Source organism: Lodderomyces beijingensis (genome assembly GCF_963989305.1).
Source record: "Lodderomyces beijingensis strain CBS 14171 genome assembly, chromosome: 5".
Lineage (NCBI taxonomy): Eukaryota > Fungi > Ascomycota > Pichiomycetes > Serinales > Debaryomycetaceae > Lodderomyces > Lodderomyces beijingensis.
Window position 1 is genome coordinate 1,205,736 of NC_089974.1, and position 18,499 is coordinate 1,224,234.

General features: G+C 45.2%; 11 protein-coding genes across 11 annotated transcripts; 5 read left to right on the forward strand and 6 right to left on the reverse strand. All coding sequences in view use genetic code 12, as the record gives it.

The window, feature by feature from the left end:
- Positions 1-57: 57 nt before the first annotated feature.
- LODBEIA_P44090 (uncharacterized protein) lies at positions 58-2,745 on the reverse strand (the record flags this gene model as incomplete). Its single annotated transcript, XM_066974627.1, has 1 exon — positions 58-2,745. The coding sequence occupies one exon, from the start codon at positions 2,743-2,745 to the stop codon at positions 58-60; it is 2,688 nt and encodes an 895-aa protein (XP_066831347.1).
- Positions 2,746-3,484: 739 nt separating this feature from the next.
- LODBEIA_P44100 (uncharacterized protein) lies at positions 3,485-4,711 on the forward strand (the record flags this gene model as incomplete). The annotated part of the gene is made up of 1 exon (XM_066974629.1): positions 3,485-4,711. The coding sequence occupies one exon, from the start codon at positions 3,485-3,487 to the stop codon at positions 4,709-4,711; it is 1,227 nt and encodes a 408-aa protein (XP_066831348.1).
- Positions 4,712-5,324: 613 nt separating this feature from the next.
- LODBEIA_P44110 (uncharacterized protein) lies at positions 5,325-5,963 on the forward strand (the record flags this gene model as incomplete). The annotated part of the gene is made up of 1 exon (XM_066974630.1): positions 5,325-5,963. The coding sequence occupies one exon, from the start codon at positions 5,325-5,327 to the stop codon at positions 5,961-5,963; it is 639 nt and encodes a 212-aa protein (XP_066831349.1).
- A 128-nt stretch (positions 5,964-6,091) lies between these two features.
- On the reverse strand, positions 6,092-7,195 carry LODBEIA_P44120 (uncharacterized protein; the record flags this gene model as incomplete). The annotated part of the gene is made up of 1 exon (XM_066974631.1): positions 6,092-7,195. The coding sequence occupies one exon, from the start codon at positions 7,193-7,195 to the stop codon at positions 6,092-6,094; it is 1,104 nt and encodes a 367-aa protein (XP_066831350.1).
- Positions 7,196-7,522: 327 nt separating this feature from the next.
- LODBEIA_P44130 (uncharacterized protein) lies at positions 7,523-10,540 on the reverse strand (the record flags this gene model as incomplete). The annotated part of the gene is made up of 1 exon (XM_066974632.1): positions 7,523-10,540. The coding sequence occupies one exon, from the start codon at positions 10,538-10,540 to the stop codon at positions 7,523-7,525; it is 3,018 nt and encodes a 1,005-aa protein (XP_066831351.1).
- Positions 10,541-10,969: 429 nt separating this feature from the next.
- Positions 10,970-11,833, forward strand: LODBEIA_P44140 (uncharacterized protein; the record flags this gene model as incomplete). The annotated part of the gene is made up of 1 exon (XM_066974633.1): positions 10,970-11,833. The coding sequence occupies one exon, from the start codon at positions 10,970-10,972 to the stop codon at positions 11,831-11,833; it is 864 nt and encodes a 287-aa protein (XP_066831352.1).
- A 194-nt stretch (positions 11,834-12,027) lies between these two features.
- LODBEIA_P44150 (uncharacterized protein) lies at positions 12,028-12,951 on the forward strand (the record flags this gene model as incomplete). Its single annotated transcript, XM_066974634.1, has 1 exon — positions 12,028-12,951. The coding sequence occupies one exon, from the start codon at positions 12,028-12,030 to the stop codon at positions 12,949-12,951; it is 924 nt and encodes a 307-aa protein (XP_066831353.1).
- Positions 12,952-12,985: 34 nt separating this feature from the next.
- On the reverse strand, positions 12,986-13,903 carry LODBEIA_P44160 (uncharacterized protein; the record flags this gene model as incomplete). Its single annotated transcript, XM_066974635.1, has 1 exon — positions 12,986-13,903. The coding sequence occupies one exon, from the start codon at positions 13,901-13,903 to the stop codon at positions 12,986-12,988; it is 918 nt and encodes a 305-aa protein (XP_066831354.1).
- Positions 13,904-14,118: 215 nt separating this feature from the next.
- On the reverse strand, positions 14,119-15,258 carry LODBEIA_P44170 (uncharacterized protein; the record flags this gene model as incomplete). The annotated part of the gene is made up of 1 exon (XM_066974636.1): positions 14,119-15,258. The coding sequence occupies one exon, from the start codon at positions 15,256-15,258 to the stop codon at positions 14,119-14,121; it is 1,140 nt and encodes a 379-aa protein (XP_066831355.1).
- Positions 15,259-15,570: 312 nt separating this feature from the next.
- On the forward strand, positions 15,571-16,173 carry LODBEIA_P44180 (uncharacterized protein; the record flags this gene model as incomplete). The annotated part of the gene is made up of 1 exon (XM_066974637.1): positions 15,571-16,173. The coding sequence occupies one exon, from the start codon at positions 15,571-15,573 to the stop codon at positions 16,171-16,173; it is 603 nt and encodes a 200-aa protein (XP_066831356.1).
- Positions 16,174-16,311: 138 nt separating this feature from the next.
- LODBEIA_P44190 (uncharacterized protein) lies at positions 16,312-17,886 on the reverse strand (the record flags this gene model as incomplete). The annotated part of the gene is made up of 1 exon (XM_066974638.1): positions 16,312-17,886. One exon carries the CDS (start codon positions 17,884-17,886, stop codon positions 16,312-16,314), a length of 1,575 nt encoding a protein of 524 aa, XP_066831357.1.
- Between the last annotated feature and the right edge of the window lie 613 nt (positions 17,887-18,499).

The window sequence follows — 18,499 nt, forward strand, 5'->3', positions numbered from 1 at the left end:
TATATAAATGTATATATATATATCTGTGTGTGCGTGTGTGTATGAGTCTATATATAATCATAACTCGTCATGCTCTAAATGCGTCTCCAGGGTGACTGCAGGTGGTTCAGATACAGTATCAGCTGTCGTTTCAGAGCTTTCACTTGCTTCCGTTGTCGAGCTCGAGCTCGAGCTCAAGCTAGAGCTTGTAACTTCCTCCGTGTTGGCATCATTCTCTGTTGAGGCGGTTTCGATGGTCTCAGAATGTTCAAGAGTGCCACTTTCAGTTGCCGCCTCGCTGACCTCCTCAGCCTTGTCACTTTCTTTTGTTTTCTTCTTCTCAGCTTCTTTTGCCGCTTTTCTCAACTTCTTTCTGTATTCTTTTTGTTGTTGTCTAGCAAGTAACTTGCCATATTGTTCTTCGAGCAACTTCATTCTCTCTCCGTGACTAGATTCAAGTTTGATAAGATCAAGCAACATCTCACTGACTCCCTTAGCCAACATGTCGTGGAAGGTGTACAATTCCCTCTTGCTGATTTCATTGAATTTGGCGTCGGAGATTTCAATCAACTCTCCAATCTTGGTTATAATCTCCTTGTATTCGGCCAAGTTCCTGTCAAAGGAAAGCATTTGATTTTCTTGGCCAGCCGATTTGAGTTTTATCCGGTCGTTTTCCTTATCAAAATCAAGGTTCGAGTCTTGGTATTTCTTTCTCATATCGGACACACCTTGACCCAATTTCAACATACTCGATTGGATGCTCATCAACAATTTGGTTCCGTCTTCGTGTAACTTTCTCATTCCTTCCTTTGACAAATCCGTCAGTGTCATACGGACGTGTTTCTTGACTTCAAACTCCTTCTCTTTCACTTCATCAATCTTGTTCTTCAAGTCGTCAAGCGAAACTTCATCGCTGTCAAAGTCAAACCATTCAATCAAGTCGGTAATGTACTCAAAGTAAGAGGCAATTTCGTCCTCGGTCAACTCCTTCTTCAACTCTGCCTCGTGGATCTCCAAGGTTTCCCTAAATTGATACAATTGGCTCTCCAACTCGTTTCTAATCTCCTCTGATTGCAACTTTTCCTCCTCCAACTTGTGCAAGCGGGCAATTTCCTTGAGCAAAACTCTTCTTGTTGTGTCATTGAGTGGCTGCACGTGAGGGAATGAAGCTTTTGGAATCGGGATGGCAATGGTGGCAGCAAATTTGGTTTTTGGTTTTTGAGGCGAGGTTGAACTGGTTGTATTGAGACGTTCGCCTTCAACCTCGACTTTATCGTCAACTTCCTTTCCGTTTTCGTTGTCATTGTCATTGTCATTGTCGTTGGTATCCTTTTCGCTGTTGTCCTTTTTGAGCAAGTTGCCCAAAAACGATGTTTCCTTCTTGACGCAATGAGCGCGGAGTGCAACCAAATCAAAAATCTTGCTTTCGTTAATCTCAAAAGTGGCATTGAGTTTCTTTTTTTCTCCAGACTTGCAGCTCAATTTGCTGTCAATGCCATCCAATTGATAACTTTTGAGCAAAGAGCCATCCTCGTACAAGGTAATGGTAACAATGTCTTTGTTGTCATTGTTGTTCTCTAAATCGAGCTCGATTGACTTTGTAGTACCGACAACTGCTCCGCTTGCAAAGACCATCAACAGCTCGTCACTGTCATTCACGCCAACTTCATAATTGTGATGACACTTTTCTATGAGCTGAATGTCCTTGGCCGAGTTTATCTTAAGTTGCAAGCCCCTTTGAGTGGTTCCCAACGCGGCACTTTCGTCAGTGTTGACCGACTTTGAGATTTTTTCCTCACCGAAAAGCAACGCAATGTGTTCTTTGACAAAGGGAATTCTCGTGGATCCTCCATTCAATATGACAGACTTGACATCTTCAACTTCAACGCCACCCAATTTCAAAGCATCCAACACAGGCTGGGTAACATGTTGCATCAAGTCGGAATTGACATCTTCAAACTCTTCTCTCGTGACGTAAACTTTAAAATCCTCGTCGTCGTACACCGACTCCACCACTGTTGAAAACTCGCTATTTGCCGACAAAACTGTCTTGGCCTTTTCGGCAACCGTGTAAAGTCTCTTTGACGTCTTTTCTGGCAAATGGTCCAATCCAAAGTGGTTAAGCGCCTTGCCCTCAATGAGCTCGTGGATGGAGTTGGTCAAAACCTGGCCCCCGAAATTTTCATCCGAGCCGACACTCTCCATTTCAACCACGGTTTGGCCATTCAATTGCTTGACGGAGAACAAGGTTGCCTTCGTCGAGCCGGCGCCTGCGTCAAAGACAATGTAGTACTCCTTTTCCACATTGTCAAATTGCTGGTTGGAAACAAAATTCAACGCCACGGCGGTTCCATCCTCCACCAAGCCCAAGACGCTCGAGACATTGGCCAAGTTCAACGAGTCCAAGTAGGCGCGTCTCACAACCTGGGAGCTGGCGGCGGGGATATTGATGGCCACATCAATAATCGCCGGCAACTTCCCGCCCAAGTCCTGTGCGGCACGATCTCTAATGTCGTCCAAAACCATCGCAAGCGACACGAGCTGAGAATCGTAGTTCTCTTCCAAATTCTGCTCGGTGAATAGCTGGATCCCCGTCTTTTCCTTCCTGCTGCCTTCATCTGTAAGAATAATCTCAAACGGGACCGCGGGCGCAAGTAGCACGCTCTTTGTGAATTGCAGTCCCAAATCAATGCCCACAATCGCAGCACAAGCAAACGTGGCCACCGACAAAAGAAGCACTAGCGTTCTAGCCAGAAACCTAATCATGACAATCAAACCAAAAACTAAGCTGAAAAATGACCTCTATCGTAGGGGGAGAAGCAAAACTCTGCTGGGACCAGAGAATGAAAAAAATTAAGAAAAGAAAAACAAACTAGTCAAATGTGAAAAATTAGTTGATGGTTGATGTATCCTATGGTCCCCCATATACTTACACCCTGTGGAGGCTCGATCCAAGTGCTACGTGTAATTTAAATATCAATTTTTTTTTTCCGCCTCCAAAATTTTTTTTGGAACATGCGCTGCCCCTTCATTGCCGAAATGGGTGATCTTTTTTTTGTTTGTTTCACCTATTGGTATACAACATGTTGACATGGACTAAGTGAGGCGGGGGGTATTTTAAATAAAAAAGCAGGAGAAGCAGCATCTAGCGATTGGTATACCACGACGGCCTTTGCAAGAAGAAGATAAAGCGTAACAAACTTTCCCGGAACCCACCCACAACCGAAACCTGCCGTTATGGAGGAAAAATTGTTATGCAGATGGTAGCCGCCGATTTGGCTGCAAAAAACAAAAAACAATAAACCTCCCCAGGATCGTGGAGAAGTTTGTTATTCTAGATGGAAAAAGTCTATAAATATACCTCGAGGATAACAATAAAATTTCCCCTATTTTTTGGTTTTCTTCCTGGCCCTTCCCCTCCTTGCCTCTCCTACTGAGTCCCCGTTCTAGCCGGTAAGCAAAGCCTACGCAAATAAAAAAAATATATATATAAAAAAGGGGACAAATGACGGACTTGACGAGCAACAACAGTTTGGATAAAGGGTCGGTTGGTAGAACTAAAAAGTTTGCAGCCGAGGAAGCATTGATTAAGGTTCTGCAGGAACCGAAACTAGTTGCGAGTGATCAGTATCGACTCGAGGCTGAGGTGACTGGGCCGCGCATTGACAATGAAGAGAAAACAACTGGCAACACCTGTGGCAGTTGTGGCAATTGTGGCGGTGTTGGTGTTGGTGTTGGTGTAGGTGGTGGTGGTGGTGGTGAACGTGTTCATGAAGAGCCCAATTATCATCCTTCTTCCTCGACACAAGTGGACACTGAGTCCTCCGGAAACAAGTCTGCCACGTACTCCAAATGCAATCGTGATCGGAATGAAGGCGATATCCAACCAACCAATTCGCGGATTAAAAACGTGGACGAGTTTGATGTCAAGCAGAAGCAAGCTAGAGAAGGCGCGCCGGCGTCTAGTGGTGCAGACAAGGCTTCTTCTGCAGAGGGACAAAAGACTCCTGCTCAGCAGAGTCACGATGGCCCCGTGACGAGCAATACCGGTTCGGCGTCAACAAGGTCAACCAAGTTTAGCCGAATGGTGTTGCTCTCATCGCTCAAGACGTGGTTTAACTTTAAAGACTTTGGCGTAAAGATTACTGATGAGGTCAAGAGTATTGATTCCGAGGGCGCGACAACGGACATGTCGCTGCACGAGTGTCTCACCCAGTTGCCCAATATCCCCTTTCAATACCGCCCAAAGGAGGTGAATGGGTTTGGCATCCTTTCTCAATCGCAGTCGTTGCCATCCAAGATCAAACGGCAGTTTGAATTGCTCTTGACGTCGGCTTTGCAATTGGAGTTGGAGTTTTGCCAGTTCTTGGAGATGTTGCACGAACGCTCCAAACGGCAGGATATCCGAAATATATTTCTTTCGCAGTTTGACAAGATGCATCGGGCGTTGCCCTTTACAGTGGAGTACTTGAATGCCAATGACGACATCAGCGAAGAGATGTCGTTGCATTTGAAGGTTCTATTTGGCGATATCTTCAATAACAATTTTGTTGTTTGGATTGCAAACAAGTTTGAATATAACCAATTTAGCAGGAGGTTTAGAAAAACGGTGGTGGAGGTATTGAGAAATGACTACCAGTTTGATATCAGCTACAGAAGGGAAACTTTTTACAGACAGATTATCGCCGCTAGCTTGATCCAGTGGAGACGGCATATTCCATTTTCGGACTGATGTTGCAACTGCAAAAATGAAAAAAAAAAGTAGAGAAAGAATTCAAAAGAGCTCATGTACAACAGACGCACACAGACACACAGACACACCGTCGATGTTGGTTTTTTGGTTTTTTGGTTACTTTTTTGGTTACTTTTTTGTTCCCACGGAGATTCCGCGTATCTGGAAAGCTCATCAGGTGCCACACAACCACCCCAAACACACCACCCATTTTAGTGAAAAATCTATTGAAATTTTTTAAAGTGTCTTGTCCTTTCAAGTAAAGTTGTTCGCTCTCACTTCCCACTCGCGCATTTCGAGAGCCGATAGATAGAGGTCACTGCGTTTTCATACCTTGAGTCAAGACGGGAGGGAGTGGGGGATCGTTCTTCATCATCATCATCATCATTGCTGGTGGTTGACAGAAAAAAAAAAAAATTAGATTGAGTTTGAGCGCAGGGCGCACGGGTGTTTTTATATAAGTGATGCATCGTCCACCGTAGAAATAAGCCCGGTGCCTTGCTGGTACACTTTTCTTTTCCGTCTTTGATACAAAAAGGCCCCCCCCCCTTCCCAAATCACCTTCGCCTTGCTCATCTAGCTTGAAGAAGCCCAGTTGTAATCCCCCACCGCAATGACTGACGAGAAAACGTACATTTCCTACAACAATGTGCACCAATTGTGTCAAGAGTCGGCCGAGAAGATCAAGCTGTTCAAACCTGACCTCATCATCGCCATCGGTGGAGGCGGATTCATCCCAGCGAGAATGTTGCGCTCGTTCTTGAAGGAGCCAGGCGAGCCCAATGTGCGAGTGATGGCCATTATATTGTCCTTGTATGAAGAAATAGCGAATGCCGACGGCGTGGAGAAACCAGGCACGCAAGTGGTGAGAACGCAATGGATCGACTATAACCAATCCAAAGTGGACTTGGTGGGCAAAAACGTGTTGATTATTGACGAGGTTGACGATACGAGGACCACGTTGCACTATGCCGTCTCGGAATTGAAAAAAGATGTCGCGGAACAGGCCAAGGCTCAGGGTGCCGACCCAAACGATACGAAGTTTGCCATCTTTGTGTTGCATGACAAGGATAAGAAGAAGAAGGCCGAGTTGCCGGATGAGATCATGAAGACTGGCAACTATTTCGCTGCAAGAACTGTGCCGGATGTGTGGATCGCGTACCCTTGGGAAGCAACCGATATCGTGTATCACCAGAAAAAAGCAGAAGAACAAGGCAACGACGTGTTTCTTCCTTCAACAACAAAAGAGTAGACTTGGGGAGATATATCAATATATCAATATATATATTTAGAGAGAACGAGAGAAAGAGAGAAAAAGAACCATCTCTTGAAAGCGCATTTTATTGGCATTTTCTTCTTCGTTTCTTAATCCTTCTTCTCTCAATCAATCTCAATCACGTCGGGACTCCTCTCATGATTCTTTAACGATGGATGGTTGATGCTCTTGTCCTTCCGTTTCTTACTCTGCCTAAGCGACTGGCCAGAGCCGCTGAAAGCTTGCTCCTTCTGCTTCTGTTGATCCTTGGCATCCTCTTCAATTTCTTCCTGCGTGGGGAGAGTAACGGGGAATCCAAAAAACAATTGATTATCCGGAAGCGTCAACGGCACCGCGGGCGCATCGGGGTCTAGTTCATCAATCTGGATGCTCCGTTTCGGTTGCTCTTCAACTTTTTTACCAGAAAGCTTGTTTCCTGCACCCCCAAACCTCGACTCGCCGTTCATCGCGTCCTTAACCATCAGGGCGTAGTTGATTGACTGCGCCATTGTGGCAGCACCGGCTCCGCGATTGACACTGCTAGGGTTTATCGGCTTCAGATTCCGCTCCGAAGGAGTCATGCTCTTTGGCGTGTATTCCGGTTCGACGTAACCTACAGGTGGCGCAAAATCCGTCTCCAAATCAGTTTCCACCACACATATCCCGTGGTAACTAGAATCGGGTTTCACCTCCAACACCTTGATGCCATAAGTGCTATCGTTGTAATTGACCTCGATGATGTCGTTAACCGTGAGCGTCGAGAATTTCCTCAACACATTCTCCAACACCGCTTTGGGGTCACTAATGTCCAAGAAATCAACGCTCTGCGGCTCAATCTTGACAAAGCTCCCCAACGGCAAATCGCAATTGTTGATCCTGACTAGACTGCCCGGCTGTAGCTCGAGCGTGTTCATCATCCATTGAGGGATATAGCACCTGCCTTCCTCAGCGACGAATTCCAAGACTCCGCTATGGGTGGTGACGTCTTTTTGCTCGTTTTTGATTTCAAATAGCATGGGGTATCTGATATGTAGCATGGTCAATTTATGCAATGCCGATGGCGGCAAGAAGATCTTGCCCCCGAAATTGGCGTCGTCTTTACGGATCAAGTCGGGCATCATGGATATGGGGTAACATCGGAAATACTCTTCAAAGTTGTTGCTCACCGCCATGCCGAAGCCCGGCATTGCTCCTCCTCCAAACATTGCGGAGCCAAAATTGGAAAACATGAGAATGGTTTTTTTTTTTCTTTTGGAGAGGGGGGGGGGGGGGGGGTATGAAAGAGTCCTGGTTGTGAGAGGAATAGACTTGGTTTGAAGATGTGATAGATATTGTCAGTGCTGTATCTGGATCACTGGCTATATTTTGCCATTGAAAAATATAAAAAAGGCGCCCTATCTTCACCGGCCAAGGGTACCATGAAATGCTACCGTTTTTTGTCTTTCTTTTGACATATTTCCAACATGCGATATATATAATGCAATTTCCATTTTCCACTCTATTTAATTTATTTACTTTGCCTAATATATTTGACTTGATTCGTTGAATGTTTCAAGCTAGGCAGTGCTCTGAGTGATCTTGATCAACTCGTTGATGAGCTGATTCTTTCCCTCGTCTAAATCGCTAAACAACACTTGATACTTTTCAGTATCATTCTGTTTGATCGCGAGAAATGTGTTGACGAATTCTTCAAACGCATTGACTTTATCGAGAGGCGTTTCCTTCAACGCTTCCATTTCCGCTTCATCCAACTCGTACTCGTCTTCCAAATCGGCGACTTTGTCGTACTCGTTGCCCAACTGCTCGGCGCCCTTGATTTGCTCCTTTTGGCTCACCTCGTTCATGAGAATGACATTCTTAGTCTTGATTGCGTTGGGTAAAGTGGCCACATTGGCCAACAACAAGTCCACTGTCTCGCCCACCAAGTCGTCGGAAATCTGCTTGATGACATCGCTTCGGATGATGGAGAGCGCGGCCAATATCTGTAATTTGCAGCCGTAGACACTCTGGAAATCGCTGCTATGCCTGATCCACAACTTGTAAAACTCGTTAAAGTAGCCTTTGGAGGAGATGAACTGGATTGTGTTTGTTGGATCGACATAGATTGTTGCCAACAAGACCTTCAAATACGAGAGTCTGTGCAACATGTGGCCATCAAAGGCGTCCACCGCGTCCAAGGCACTGTATATGTCAGATATCTCCAGTAGCAAGTTTGGAATAATGTTAAAAGATGCTAGCCGGGTGTTCATTGCCAACACCGTCAATTCAATGTCTTCAAAGGCATAGTGGGCAAAAACTGGATCCACCTCATCCAGCTTCAAAACATTGAAGCACACAGTCATCAACGACTGGAAGTGGGTGTCCTGCGCGGTCAAGTTGGGGTCGGTGAAACCCTTGTTGATTACGCTGGCGAAAAATGGTTGCAACTGGTCAAAGTATTCAAACGCATAAGTTTCAAACGATTCAATGACAACTTGGTAAATCAACCATGCTACGGGAGACACTCCATTTCTCAAGTTGATCAAGGACTCCATGATCTCAACCACATCTGTCAAAAACACCACCATGGCGTTTTCAAGAACAAACACAATCAAGTCTTTCAATGCTCTTTCCAACAGCTCGCCAACTTCTTTTGCATTCGACATGGAAATCACCAAGGTGGTCAATGTGTTGAGCAATCCGCCTGCTTGGTATTCCTTATCTTCTTCTACACGTCCCGAAGATTGTTGCTCCAATATCTCATTCCCCAAGCGAATAAACTCATTTGACAACTTCTCCCCGAGTTCAACCGCGTATGGCTCCAAGTTGGTGGCAAATTTCTCAACAAACGTGTCCATGACATTTGTAAGAATATCGCTTTCGTATTTCTTGGATTTTTCCAAAAGATTTTCCATCAATTGAGGCGCTTGCGAAGCTATTTGCTCAGCAACGGAATCCTCATTGACAAGCGTGGCCAAGGCGTCGGCCGCGGTTAATTGTACGGGGAACTGAGAATCGTCTTGGAAGCACCCAATGACATTTTGAAACACTTTTGCCAAGACATTGGCATCACTGTAGGTGTGAGTATGAAACATGGCTATGGTGTCACAAGCTCTAGCTGTGAGCCAAGGTGTTCTTTTACATTGCTCCAGCGACAATTCAGGGTTGACAAACATGTCGATAACGGCATCAATCTGGCCTCTGCATGGCGAGCCAGCGTCATCTAACCTATACGAAATGGTAGACAATACACGCAACGCACTCTCTGTTTTCAATGCCGTTTCCAAATTACTGCGGTTGTTGGTTCTCTCTGTAAATACTTCATTGATGACGCTAAACAACAAATTGATGGTTTCTTCAAATTTTTTGTTTGCCAACCTGTTGATAAAGTTGATTGCAGCAATGTCAGCCGTCTTTTGTTCACGATTGAGGTCGAAATATCTTCTAATATACTCGTTAGGGTCATCTTCATAGATTTCGACACTTTCTTCAGTTGCCTGCAAGGATGGAAGCACAAGGTGCTTCGTGATTGCGTCTAGTTTCTCCTTCACCAATGGCCAACACAGTGTCTCCACCACTTGCTCCAAGAATGAAATCATGTAAAACATGGAAACGGGACTCAACCACACTTTTTTCGAAGCCCAGTCCTCGATTATATTCCAATATGCGTTTAAAATCTGAGGAACAAAATTGCTGAGAAACGCCGAGATGAACGCAGGGTCAGCTTTGGCTGATAATATACCACCACCGTGTCTGTTGATTAATCGGTTCATGTTGGCAAAACACCACTTGACTGCTTTAACTCGTGGGTTTGTCAGACGTTGCTCAATCGTATCTTCCTCCAATACTTCTCGTGGGAGCGGTTTTTTGATAATCATGATTTGAATCTGGCACCAGAGTCCCAATTTGTTTGTATCTTGGAAATACGATGGTAGACTGGAAAAAGTTGCATTTTTAAACGACTTGACAATGAGATAGAGCATTTCGTCACTTGTCGTGTTGCTGTTTTCGCTGTTTAAAATGGTGTTCGCCAACGACTCTATTATGGGGAATAATTGCTGGGTGATGTCCTCCATAACTGGATTGACAAAGCACTTCGACTCAAGCCCCGACCATCTGTAGCTCTTGACCAATTCGTATAGACAAATCAACCCCGTGAAGATCTGGTCTTTATCCTGAGATTGGAGCAAGCTGGAAACAAGTGGGATCAATTCATCCCACTTGTCGTGATCTAGAATGCTGTTTAGCGCGCTCGCCAAGGAAAATTTGACTTGATGAATGGCATACGTCTTGACCAAAGTTGCAACCAACTTGCTCTTGATATTGGACTTCTCGTTCTCCTTGATAAAGAACGACACAGCTTGTTTCGAGCTCTCTGGCTGCACCCAAAAATTGCTGATTCTATTTTTGAAGAAAATAGCCGCCGATATCTGAGTTCCTTGCTGAACGTCGCGTTCAGTAATCAAGTCTAGTAAATAGCTTGTAAACCCCGGCTGCTGCTCATAAGTGTGAAGTGCTTCTTCACTGGTTTTTCTAATGTGCTTATTTGGATCAAGTGTCCCCGCTAGAGCCTTGAGTAAAGACTGCTTATCCATTCTTTCTTTTATTTTTATTTTCAACCCGCCAAAAGACTCAACAATGGGCTATAGAGGTGGAAAAGTATACGTACAAAGTAAGTGGATCGGACGTGTTTGGTGTGAGTCGATTGTATTGATTGTCCTGCGCTTGGAACGGTTTTTGCTATCAAGATGGGTTGCAAAATATCTTTGTATATAACCGTATATTATGAGATGGAAGGGTTCCTGTTAGTACTGAGTACTAGTGATAGTAGTTAGTAGTAGTGGTGGCACTCTTAGTAGTGGCACCGCACGCTCTCTTCGCTGAAGAAGAGATTTTTCAACATGGGCAATTAGGCCTCATCTACACTACCCAACCATCTCTGGGAGATTCATCTTTCGAAAGTCCATGTTTGCTGGACATCTAGGCCTCATTTGAAGTAGAAGGAAGGTACATATACTTTGGAGATGGGAAAGTTTGAAATAAAGGGGTTTCAGGTCCTACCGGTTAGCTTTCCCGAGCGGAAATCAAAGCAGTATGTTTTCTACAAGAAACACGACGCAAAGAACCAAGCCAGTGAGGGGCCTGGCGATCGGTCCTTGTTCATGGCAAATTTGCCGGTCATGAGTGATTTATCCGTGGTAAGAAGGTATTTCCAAACGGTCGCCTTGGGCGCAACTATAGAGTCCTTCACTCCGTCGTATCTCACAAACTGTCCCGAGGATGTCTGGATAAATTTGACCAAACTCACCTCCGATTTGCCGGTGAACAACATCGACGAAGCAGCTAGTAAATTGCCCAAGAACTCGGCAGTTGTCACGTTTATCGACAGGGCCTCGTTCCAGCTTGCCTTTAGTGCGTTGAAAAAACTATCTGCGTCAGCACAGCTAACAACGTGGCCCCTCGCCGGCGCGACGTCACCATCGTCGTCGGCGGCGTATTACTTGGCAAAATTGAAACTGGATGTGCTTGATAGCGAGCAGTTGGCTGCAGAAGTACTGCAGGCCCTCGCAGACTTTGATAGAGCTGAAAAGCAAAGCATGGAGGAGCTACAGGACCAGGCCAACTTGGTCGACGAAGATGGGTTCACCTTGGTTGTTGGCTCGCATCGAAAGACAAAAGCCGGAATATTGGGTAAACAGAAATTGGCCAGCACGGTGGAAAGCGAAAAGGCCAAAGCGAAATTGAAGAAAAAGGAAACGCAGGATTTCTATAGGTTCCAATTACGACAGCGCAAGAAGGATGAAATGAATGAGTTGTTGAATAAATACAAGGCGGACCAGGAAAAAGTTCGGTTGATGAAGGAAAAGAAAAGGTTTAGGCCGTATTGAATGTTGACCTTGAGCTGTTTATTTACTGTATAAAACTGTTTCAACTGATAAACGCCATCACTGTTTGATTAACTTGCAATCAAAGAGCCGCGCACGTGACTCTGGCGCTTGGAAACCCTCGACTCGTGCCTCTTTGTTTTTAAACTTCACCACCTTAGCGGTATAAACCTTAACCCACCCTCCCCCCATAGCAGATGAGGCTAGCAAATACCATGCCCAGTAAGCTCGATGGAAATCTATGCGACATTTACTCGGACTACATGGTAAGGCATTTTCCTAGTCTTGGGCCGGATCCAACACTGGATTTCCAAGTTCTTGCAACCATCAGATACGACCCCAACCTTTCCGAAATTACACCGCTAAGCTATGAAGATATAACACGACAGAATTTCTTTCTACTAGAAGAGCATGTTGCTAGACTCAACTTCACTTTTGAGTTTTTCCACAACCTCTATGGAACCGCGATGGATTTCGAAGTGACTCAAGAAATATTGTGGAAGCAATTGGTTGAAAGTCTACGGAGCCTGGGCAAGATTGTGTTTATGCCTTATAAAATTAGAGGCTTGTTCAAGCTCGATGGGTCGGCAGTGTTGGAGATTCACGACACCACAAATAGATTGAATCTTCTTGGGCCTTTATACCCTAAAGCCGGGGTTAATTTTGGTGTTAATGTCGATATTGGTGGACTAGAATACTTGCATAATTTCGGCACCAGTGACGGTGCTGAGGATATAGTTTGGGATGTCTACTTGAACAAGAACTCGACCTTGATGTCGCCTTTCACGTCCTTCAAGACTACAAAAAGAGACGTTTACAACACGGCCCGCGCCATTTTGCCCGGTTTGAACCCGGGGATAGAAGAAGTGTTGCTTTTCAACACCCAAGACCAACTTATGGAAGGGTCAATCAGCAATGTCGCGATTCAACGGAAATCAGATAAGCGGTGGATAACCCCGCTTTTGAGCTCCGGTTGTCTATGTGGCGTGACGCGACATTTCTTGCTACGGAGAAACTTGATCGAGGAGGAGTTGATCACTATGAACCAACTAGAAGTTGGCATGGACGTTTTGCTATTCAATGGTGTGATGGGCGTAGTAAAGGGGAAAATCGTGGGATGATAAAAAAAAAAATTGTACAGATAGACTTTCTATTCTATTCTATAAGTTTATTGATTTCTTCTTCGGTGTGGCCCATTATATACAAGACATCCAACAAGGACTCCGTGTTCAAGCACGCCGGCGCCTGCAACTGGACTTTTGGTTTAGCATTCCACGCAATTCCAAACCCAGCCACGGACATCATTTTCAAATCGTTAGCGCCATCGCCAATCGCCACCGCGTCTCGAGGCTGGATATTATGCCTACGGGCAATCTCCAACAACAACTCGGCCTTTTTGTCGCCATTGACGATTTCGCCAATGGTTTCGCCATTCAAGATGTTGTTCTCGTCGGTGCCCAATCTGTTGGCGTAGGCGTAGTCCAACCCGAGCTGGTTCTTGATGTGTTCCGCCAAGGGGATGAATCCACCGGAGCATACGCCCATGATGCATCCTAATTTGTGCAACGCCGTCGTCAAGGGCCGAACGCCATTGGTGATTTCAATTTTGTCTTCCAACTCCTTCCATATCGTGGATGAATTGATGCCGCGTAATAAGCCGACTCTCTCCCGTAAGCTTTCGTTGAAGTCTAGCTCGCCGTTCATTGCACGGTTGGTGATTTCAGCTACTCTATCCTCGATGCCCGCGTATGCGGCAATGAGCTCAATCACCTCTTGGTAAATTAAAGTTGAATCCATATCAAAGATGAATAACTTCTTGTTTTGTCTAGTGGAGACTGGCTGGATCACGAGGTCATAGTCCTGTTTGAGGCATTGCGATTTCACTAGATCTCGAACACTGTCGAGGTCTTCTGTGTCAAAGTAGTAGTCCAACGCACGTGCCGAGAGTTGCTTGGATTGGAGCGTCGATGCATCGATGTTTAGTGTCTCCACGATGAACTTTTCTGTTTTGGCAACAGTCTCTTTTGCAAGCTGCTCCAGATGAGATATGACGGTGAGTACACTAAGAACCATCAGGGGGGGGGGACGTGCTTTTTATGCTAGAGATGGTGTTTGGTGACGGTGACAGTAATCACGTCTTGCATCTATTGAGGATGGAAAAAAAATTATCATCAAATGTGAGACAGAGTTTCACCGGTTTACTCCATTTTCAAATTTAAACATCTATTTTACTCTATCAATCACCCTACTATATATTTGCCACGCCATGTGGCCTGGCTCCTTAAATTTCACGCTGCTACATTAGTTGGATTTCTGCGTAAATCATACTCACTCAATCCAATCCGCGAGCCAAGCCGTCTGAAATTATCCATGTACAACTTGAACTTTCGATCAGCAATCTCATTCATCACCGGCCAATAAATATCATGGACGTATTCGAAATCCATAAGCCCCAGAAACTCCTTATCCAATTGCTCCGCGGGGACAAAGTTGGCAAAAGGCTGATCGTAGATTGTTTTCAGCCTCGTGTATGGGTCAATAAACGGACCAGCGACTTTGAAAAACGCTTGGCCAATCAAGGGAATGTTGGTGAATAAGCCTCGACCTAATCTCTCCGGGTAATGGCTTTGCAAAATATGAAGACATTGTTGCGTTGTGGAAATCGAGGGAAACTTCGAAGACAACTTCATCTCCGGCGGAGCGCCTTTAAAGTCAATCAAAAGTGCAAGATTATCTGTGCCTGGGGGCATGTAGTGGATCACGCGTTCCAACATAAACACCAAATGCTGCACTTGTCCTATCCCACCCGAGGTGTTTTGGTAGCCATTGCGTAGGTAAAGACAAGGTCGGTTGTCGTTGTCGTATCCGACAATCAATTGCTTGCCCGTTTCGTTTTCATGGGATACCAAATCGGCCGTGATGAGTTTTTTGGGGTCGGAAACGTTGGGGATGTTGACGACACCGAATGTTCGCCTCCATACAATCGTCTCGTGAAGTCTCCGGATGGCGGTGTCCAATTTCCATTTGCTGGCACGCAAGTATCTCAAGAAACACTCCTTTGTAAGCCACGCGAGCTCTTCTTCGGTTATCGGATGTGTCGCTGCGTTATGTGAGTCGTTCACCACAATGTCCCTGGTGATGTAATCCTGGTAATGCTCGAGCAATTGCCTGTAGAGCTTCTCCTGCTCTTCAGTTAGATCGAACTTGGGCGGTGTTGTAGAAGGATTCACCGGTTCTTCAAAGGGAATCTGGCGCTTTGTCAATTTTGGTCCGCCATCACCGCCATCAACACTCCCGCTACTATTATTACTACTGCTACTGATCCCGCTAGTAGACGTATCCTTTGTTGAAACTGAAGCGCCTTCAGGTGTTTGGCTTCTCGCGCTCGACTCGCTATCTTCCTTCCGTCGAAAGAAACTCAACACCATCCTGTTCCTCTGGAGTTTTCGCTATTTTTTTTTCTTTTCTGTCCTTTGTCCTTTTGGACTTTGACTGGACCCTTGCTTTTTGCCAATTCGCCAGAGAGTAAGGGTAAACTATCTACCACCAGCGACTCAATCAAAGAAACGAAAAGAAAATAACTCCGAAAAGTTGAAAAAAAAAAAAAGTTGGCGCTGGCAAATAATTTTTCGGTCCGTTGACACCAGGATATACCCGAGATATCACCACCCCAATCACCACTGCCTTCACCTACACCTACACAATCACCAACATCATCGCCGCCGGGTTATTGCAAAACTATGTCAACGGTCACCATCACAGGCAGGTCGAAGTGCGCACAGCCGCCATTCGCGGAGGACCAATTGCTCGCGATCATTGAGGATAAAAAGGAAATCGACCCTACTGAATTAGTTGCTGTCATTGGGCAAGCGTTGGATCGGAGTTCCTCGAAGCACAAGTTCATTGTCCATTTCACCAACTTCTATATCGGCCAGCAAGATCTCGATTTGAAGATAGATACTGATTTCGCTGCGTTTTGGGATTCGGCGAAGGATGGGTGTGTTACTGTGCAGATAAAGAAAGAGTCGTTGAAGCTGCTGCTGCTGCCGGGGGTGCTGAAGGGGTCGGCTGGGGCGGAGAAGGATACAAAGTTGGAGTCTGGGGAGTCGCAAATGCAAGCTGCCGAGGAAGTCAACGGTGAGGACAAAGAGACTGCTCCGAGTGCCACGGCGGCGGAGGAGGAAGTTGGCGGTGCAAGTGCTCAAGTAACAGCAGCTGGTGGAGATCAAATTGAAAGTCACCAAGAAAACGTAATTGGAAAAGAGGGGCCTGCCGGTGTCCAGATCCCGCCTAATGCATCAGTTTCTGCATTATTGATTACGGTCTACTGGATCAGCTTGTGAAATGAAGGAAAAAAAAAAAAGAGGGAATAATCCTGTTTGAGAGAAGTTTACAATTATCCTAGGTATGATTCAAATGAGAGACATTTTTTTTTATTCTATTTAATTTTTATTTTTCAGGTAAATCTCTAGATGAGTAATCTACTGTGGAAGGAGCAACTTGAGTCTAACAGCTTTACACTGAGTATATTCGTGAAAGACTTCTTCACCCATTTCTCTACCGATACCAGAGGAGTGGAAGCCGCCGAATGGCACCATGGGGTTGAAATCGTTGTACGTGTTGACCCAAATGGTTCCTGCATTGACTTTGTTAGCCACATGGATGGCGGTGTTGACGTTGGTGGTGTGGATACCGGCAGCAAGACCGTAATCTGAGTCATTAGCCAAAGCAATCGCCTCTTCGACGGTGTCAAATTTAATCACAGTGACAACAGGACCAAAAATTTCTTCCTCTTGAATCCTGTGGTGTTCCTTAACGTCAGTGAAAATAGTTGGTTCGAGGAAGAAACCTTTACCGTCTTTCCTCTTTCCACCAGTAACCAATTTCGCACCTTCTTTCTCTCCAATCTCAATGTAGTTTAAAATCTTGGACAATTGACCTTCAGAGACTTGAGCACCCATAAAAGTTTCGGGGTCAAATGGATTACCAACTTTGAGGTTCTCGGCAGCTTCCTTGAATTTAGCCAAGATTGTGTCGTAGATTCCCGATTGGATCAAAACACGCGAACCAGCGCAGCACACCTCACCTGAGTTGTAAAAGATTGCATTGACTAAATTTTGCACGGTGTTTTCAAGGTGAGCATCATCAAAAACAATATTTGGAGATTTGCCACCCAACTCCAAAGTGACTTTTTTCAAGTTGGACTCGGCAGCGGCCTTCATGATCAATTTACCAACACCTGTCGAACCAGTGAATGCGACTTTTTCCAACTTGGGGTGCGAGGCAATGGCCATACCAGCAGTCTTGCCGAAACCGGAAATAATGTTAATGACACCCTTTGGCATACCTGCTTCGACTAATAACTTGGCAATGTACAAAGCCGACAATGGAGTAGACTCAGCGGATTTCAAAACAGTAGTCGAGCCAGAGGCCAAGACGGGACCCAATTTCCACGACAACATCAAGATTGGGAAATTCCATGGGATGATCTGACCGCAAATTAATGGAACTCTTTGAGTATAGTTCAAGTAGCCCTCGCCGGTGTTGATCAAGTTGCCCAAGATCTTATCGGTCCATCCAGCACAAGATCTAAAATATGCCGCGGTCAAAGCAACGTCGCCCTTGGAGTTTTGAAGCGATTTACCATTATCAAAAGTCTCAATCTCAGCCAACAATTGGGCATTCTCCTCGATCAAATCGGCCAACTTGTACAAGACGCGGGCTCTGGTGTCAGGTGTGACGGACGACCAGGACTTGTACGCTTCACGAGCAGCATCTACAGCCACATCGACATCTTCTTCGAGTGCCTCGTAAACGTCGGTGATCTTCTCTTCGTTGACTGGCGAGATGACTTCAAAAGTCTTTTTCTGTTTAGGACGGACAAACTCGTTGTTGATGAACAAACCAGTAGGTTGCTGGTATTCGGTACCCGTTGGGATTTTAACTGTGACTTTTAATGGCAATTCCTGACCCATTTTGGCTGTAGCGGTGAATGCTCTGCGTGGCACCAAGAATCGAGTGCAAAAACCAGCTTTTATACCGTTCTTGACCAACATGTTAGTTTTTTTCAAAAACAATTTCTTGTTGGGAATACCCTGATTCAATCGATTGCTAATAAGAAAATTCAGGAAGAAATGACGTAGTTTTCAGTGGAAACTCCCCCTTCCCTCGTGGTAGGTTTAGCAAAGTTGTGTTGTGTGCCGTCCTTTTTATACCCTGCCCAGCATCCTCAGCAATTAAAATTCAACCCCACTACTAAATTATACCGAAAACCATCACCACCATCATCATCATCTGTTTTTTTTTTTGTTTGAGGGGATGGGTTATTATCCCTGTCAGATGGATTTGCACATCCTGCGTCATGAACTCCGATTGCATCAAGCGAAGGTGCTGCAGATTTGTAAAATTGTTGCTGTTATGTTTCTTTCTCTCTCTTTTTTTTTTGTTTTGTTGGTTCCAGTACGGGTGCTGTTTTGTTGTGGTCTGGGCGACTTTGTTTGTCTGGCGCAATGGCTGCAAAAAGAAAGATTCAAAACCACATTCCGAAACTATTCTAGCGTCGATTCGACTCAAATGCCGAAGGGCTTTTCATGCACGTACCGCGTTTACAGTAACAGAAACAGTAACAATAGCAGAAAATTGGAACTGGGCTAAAAGCCTCCACCCGTT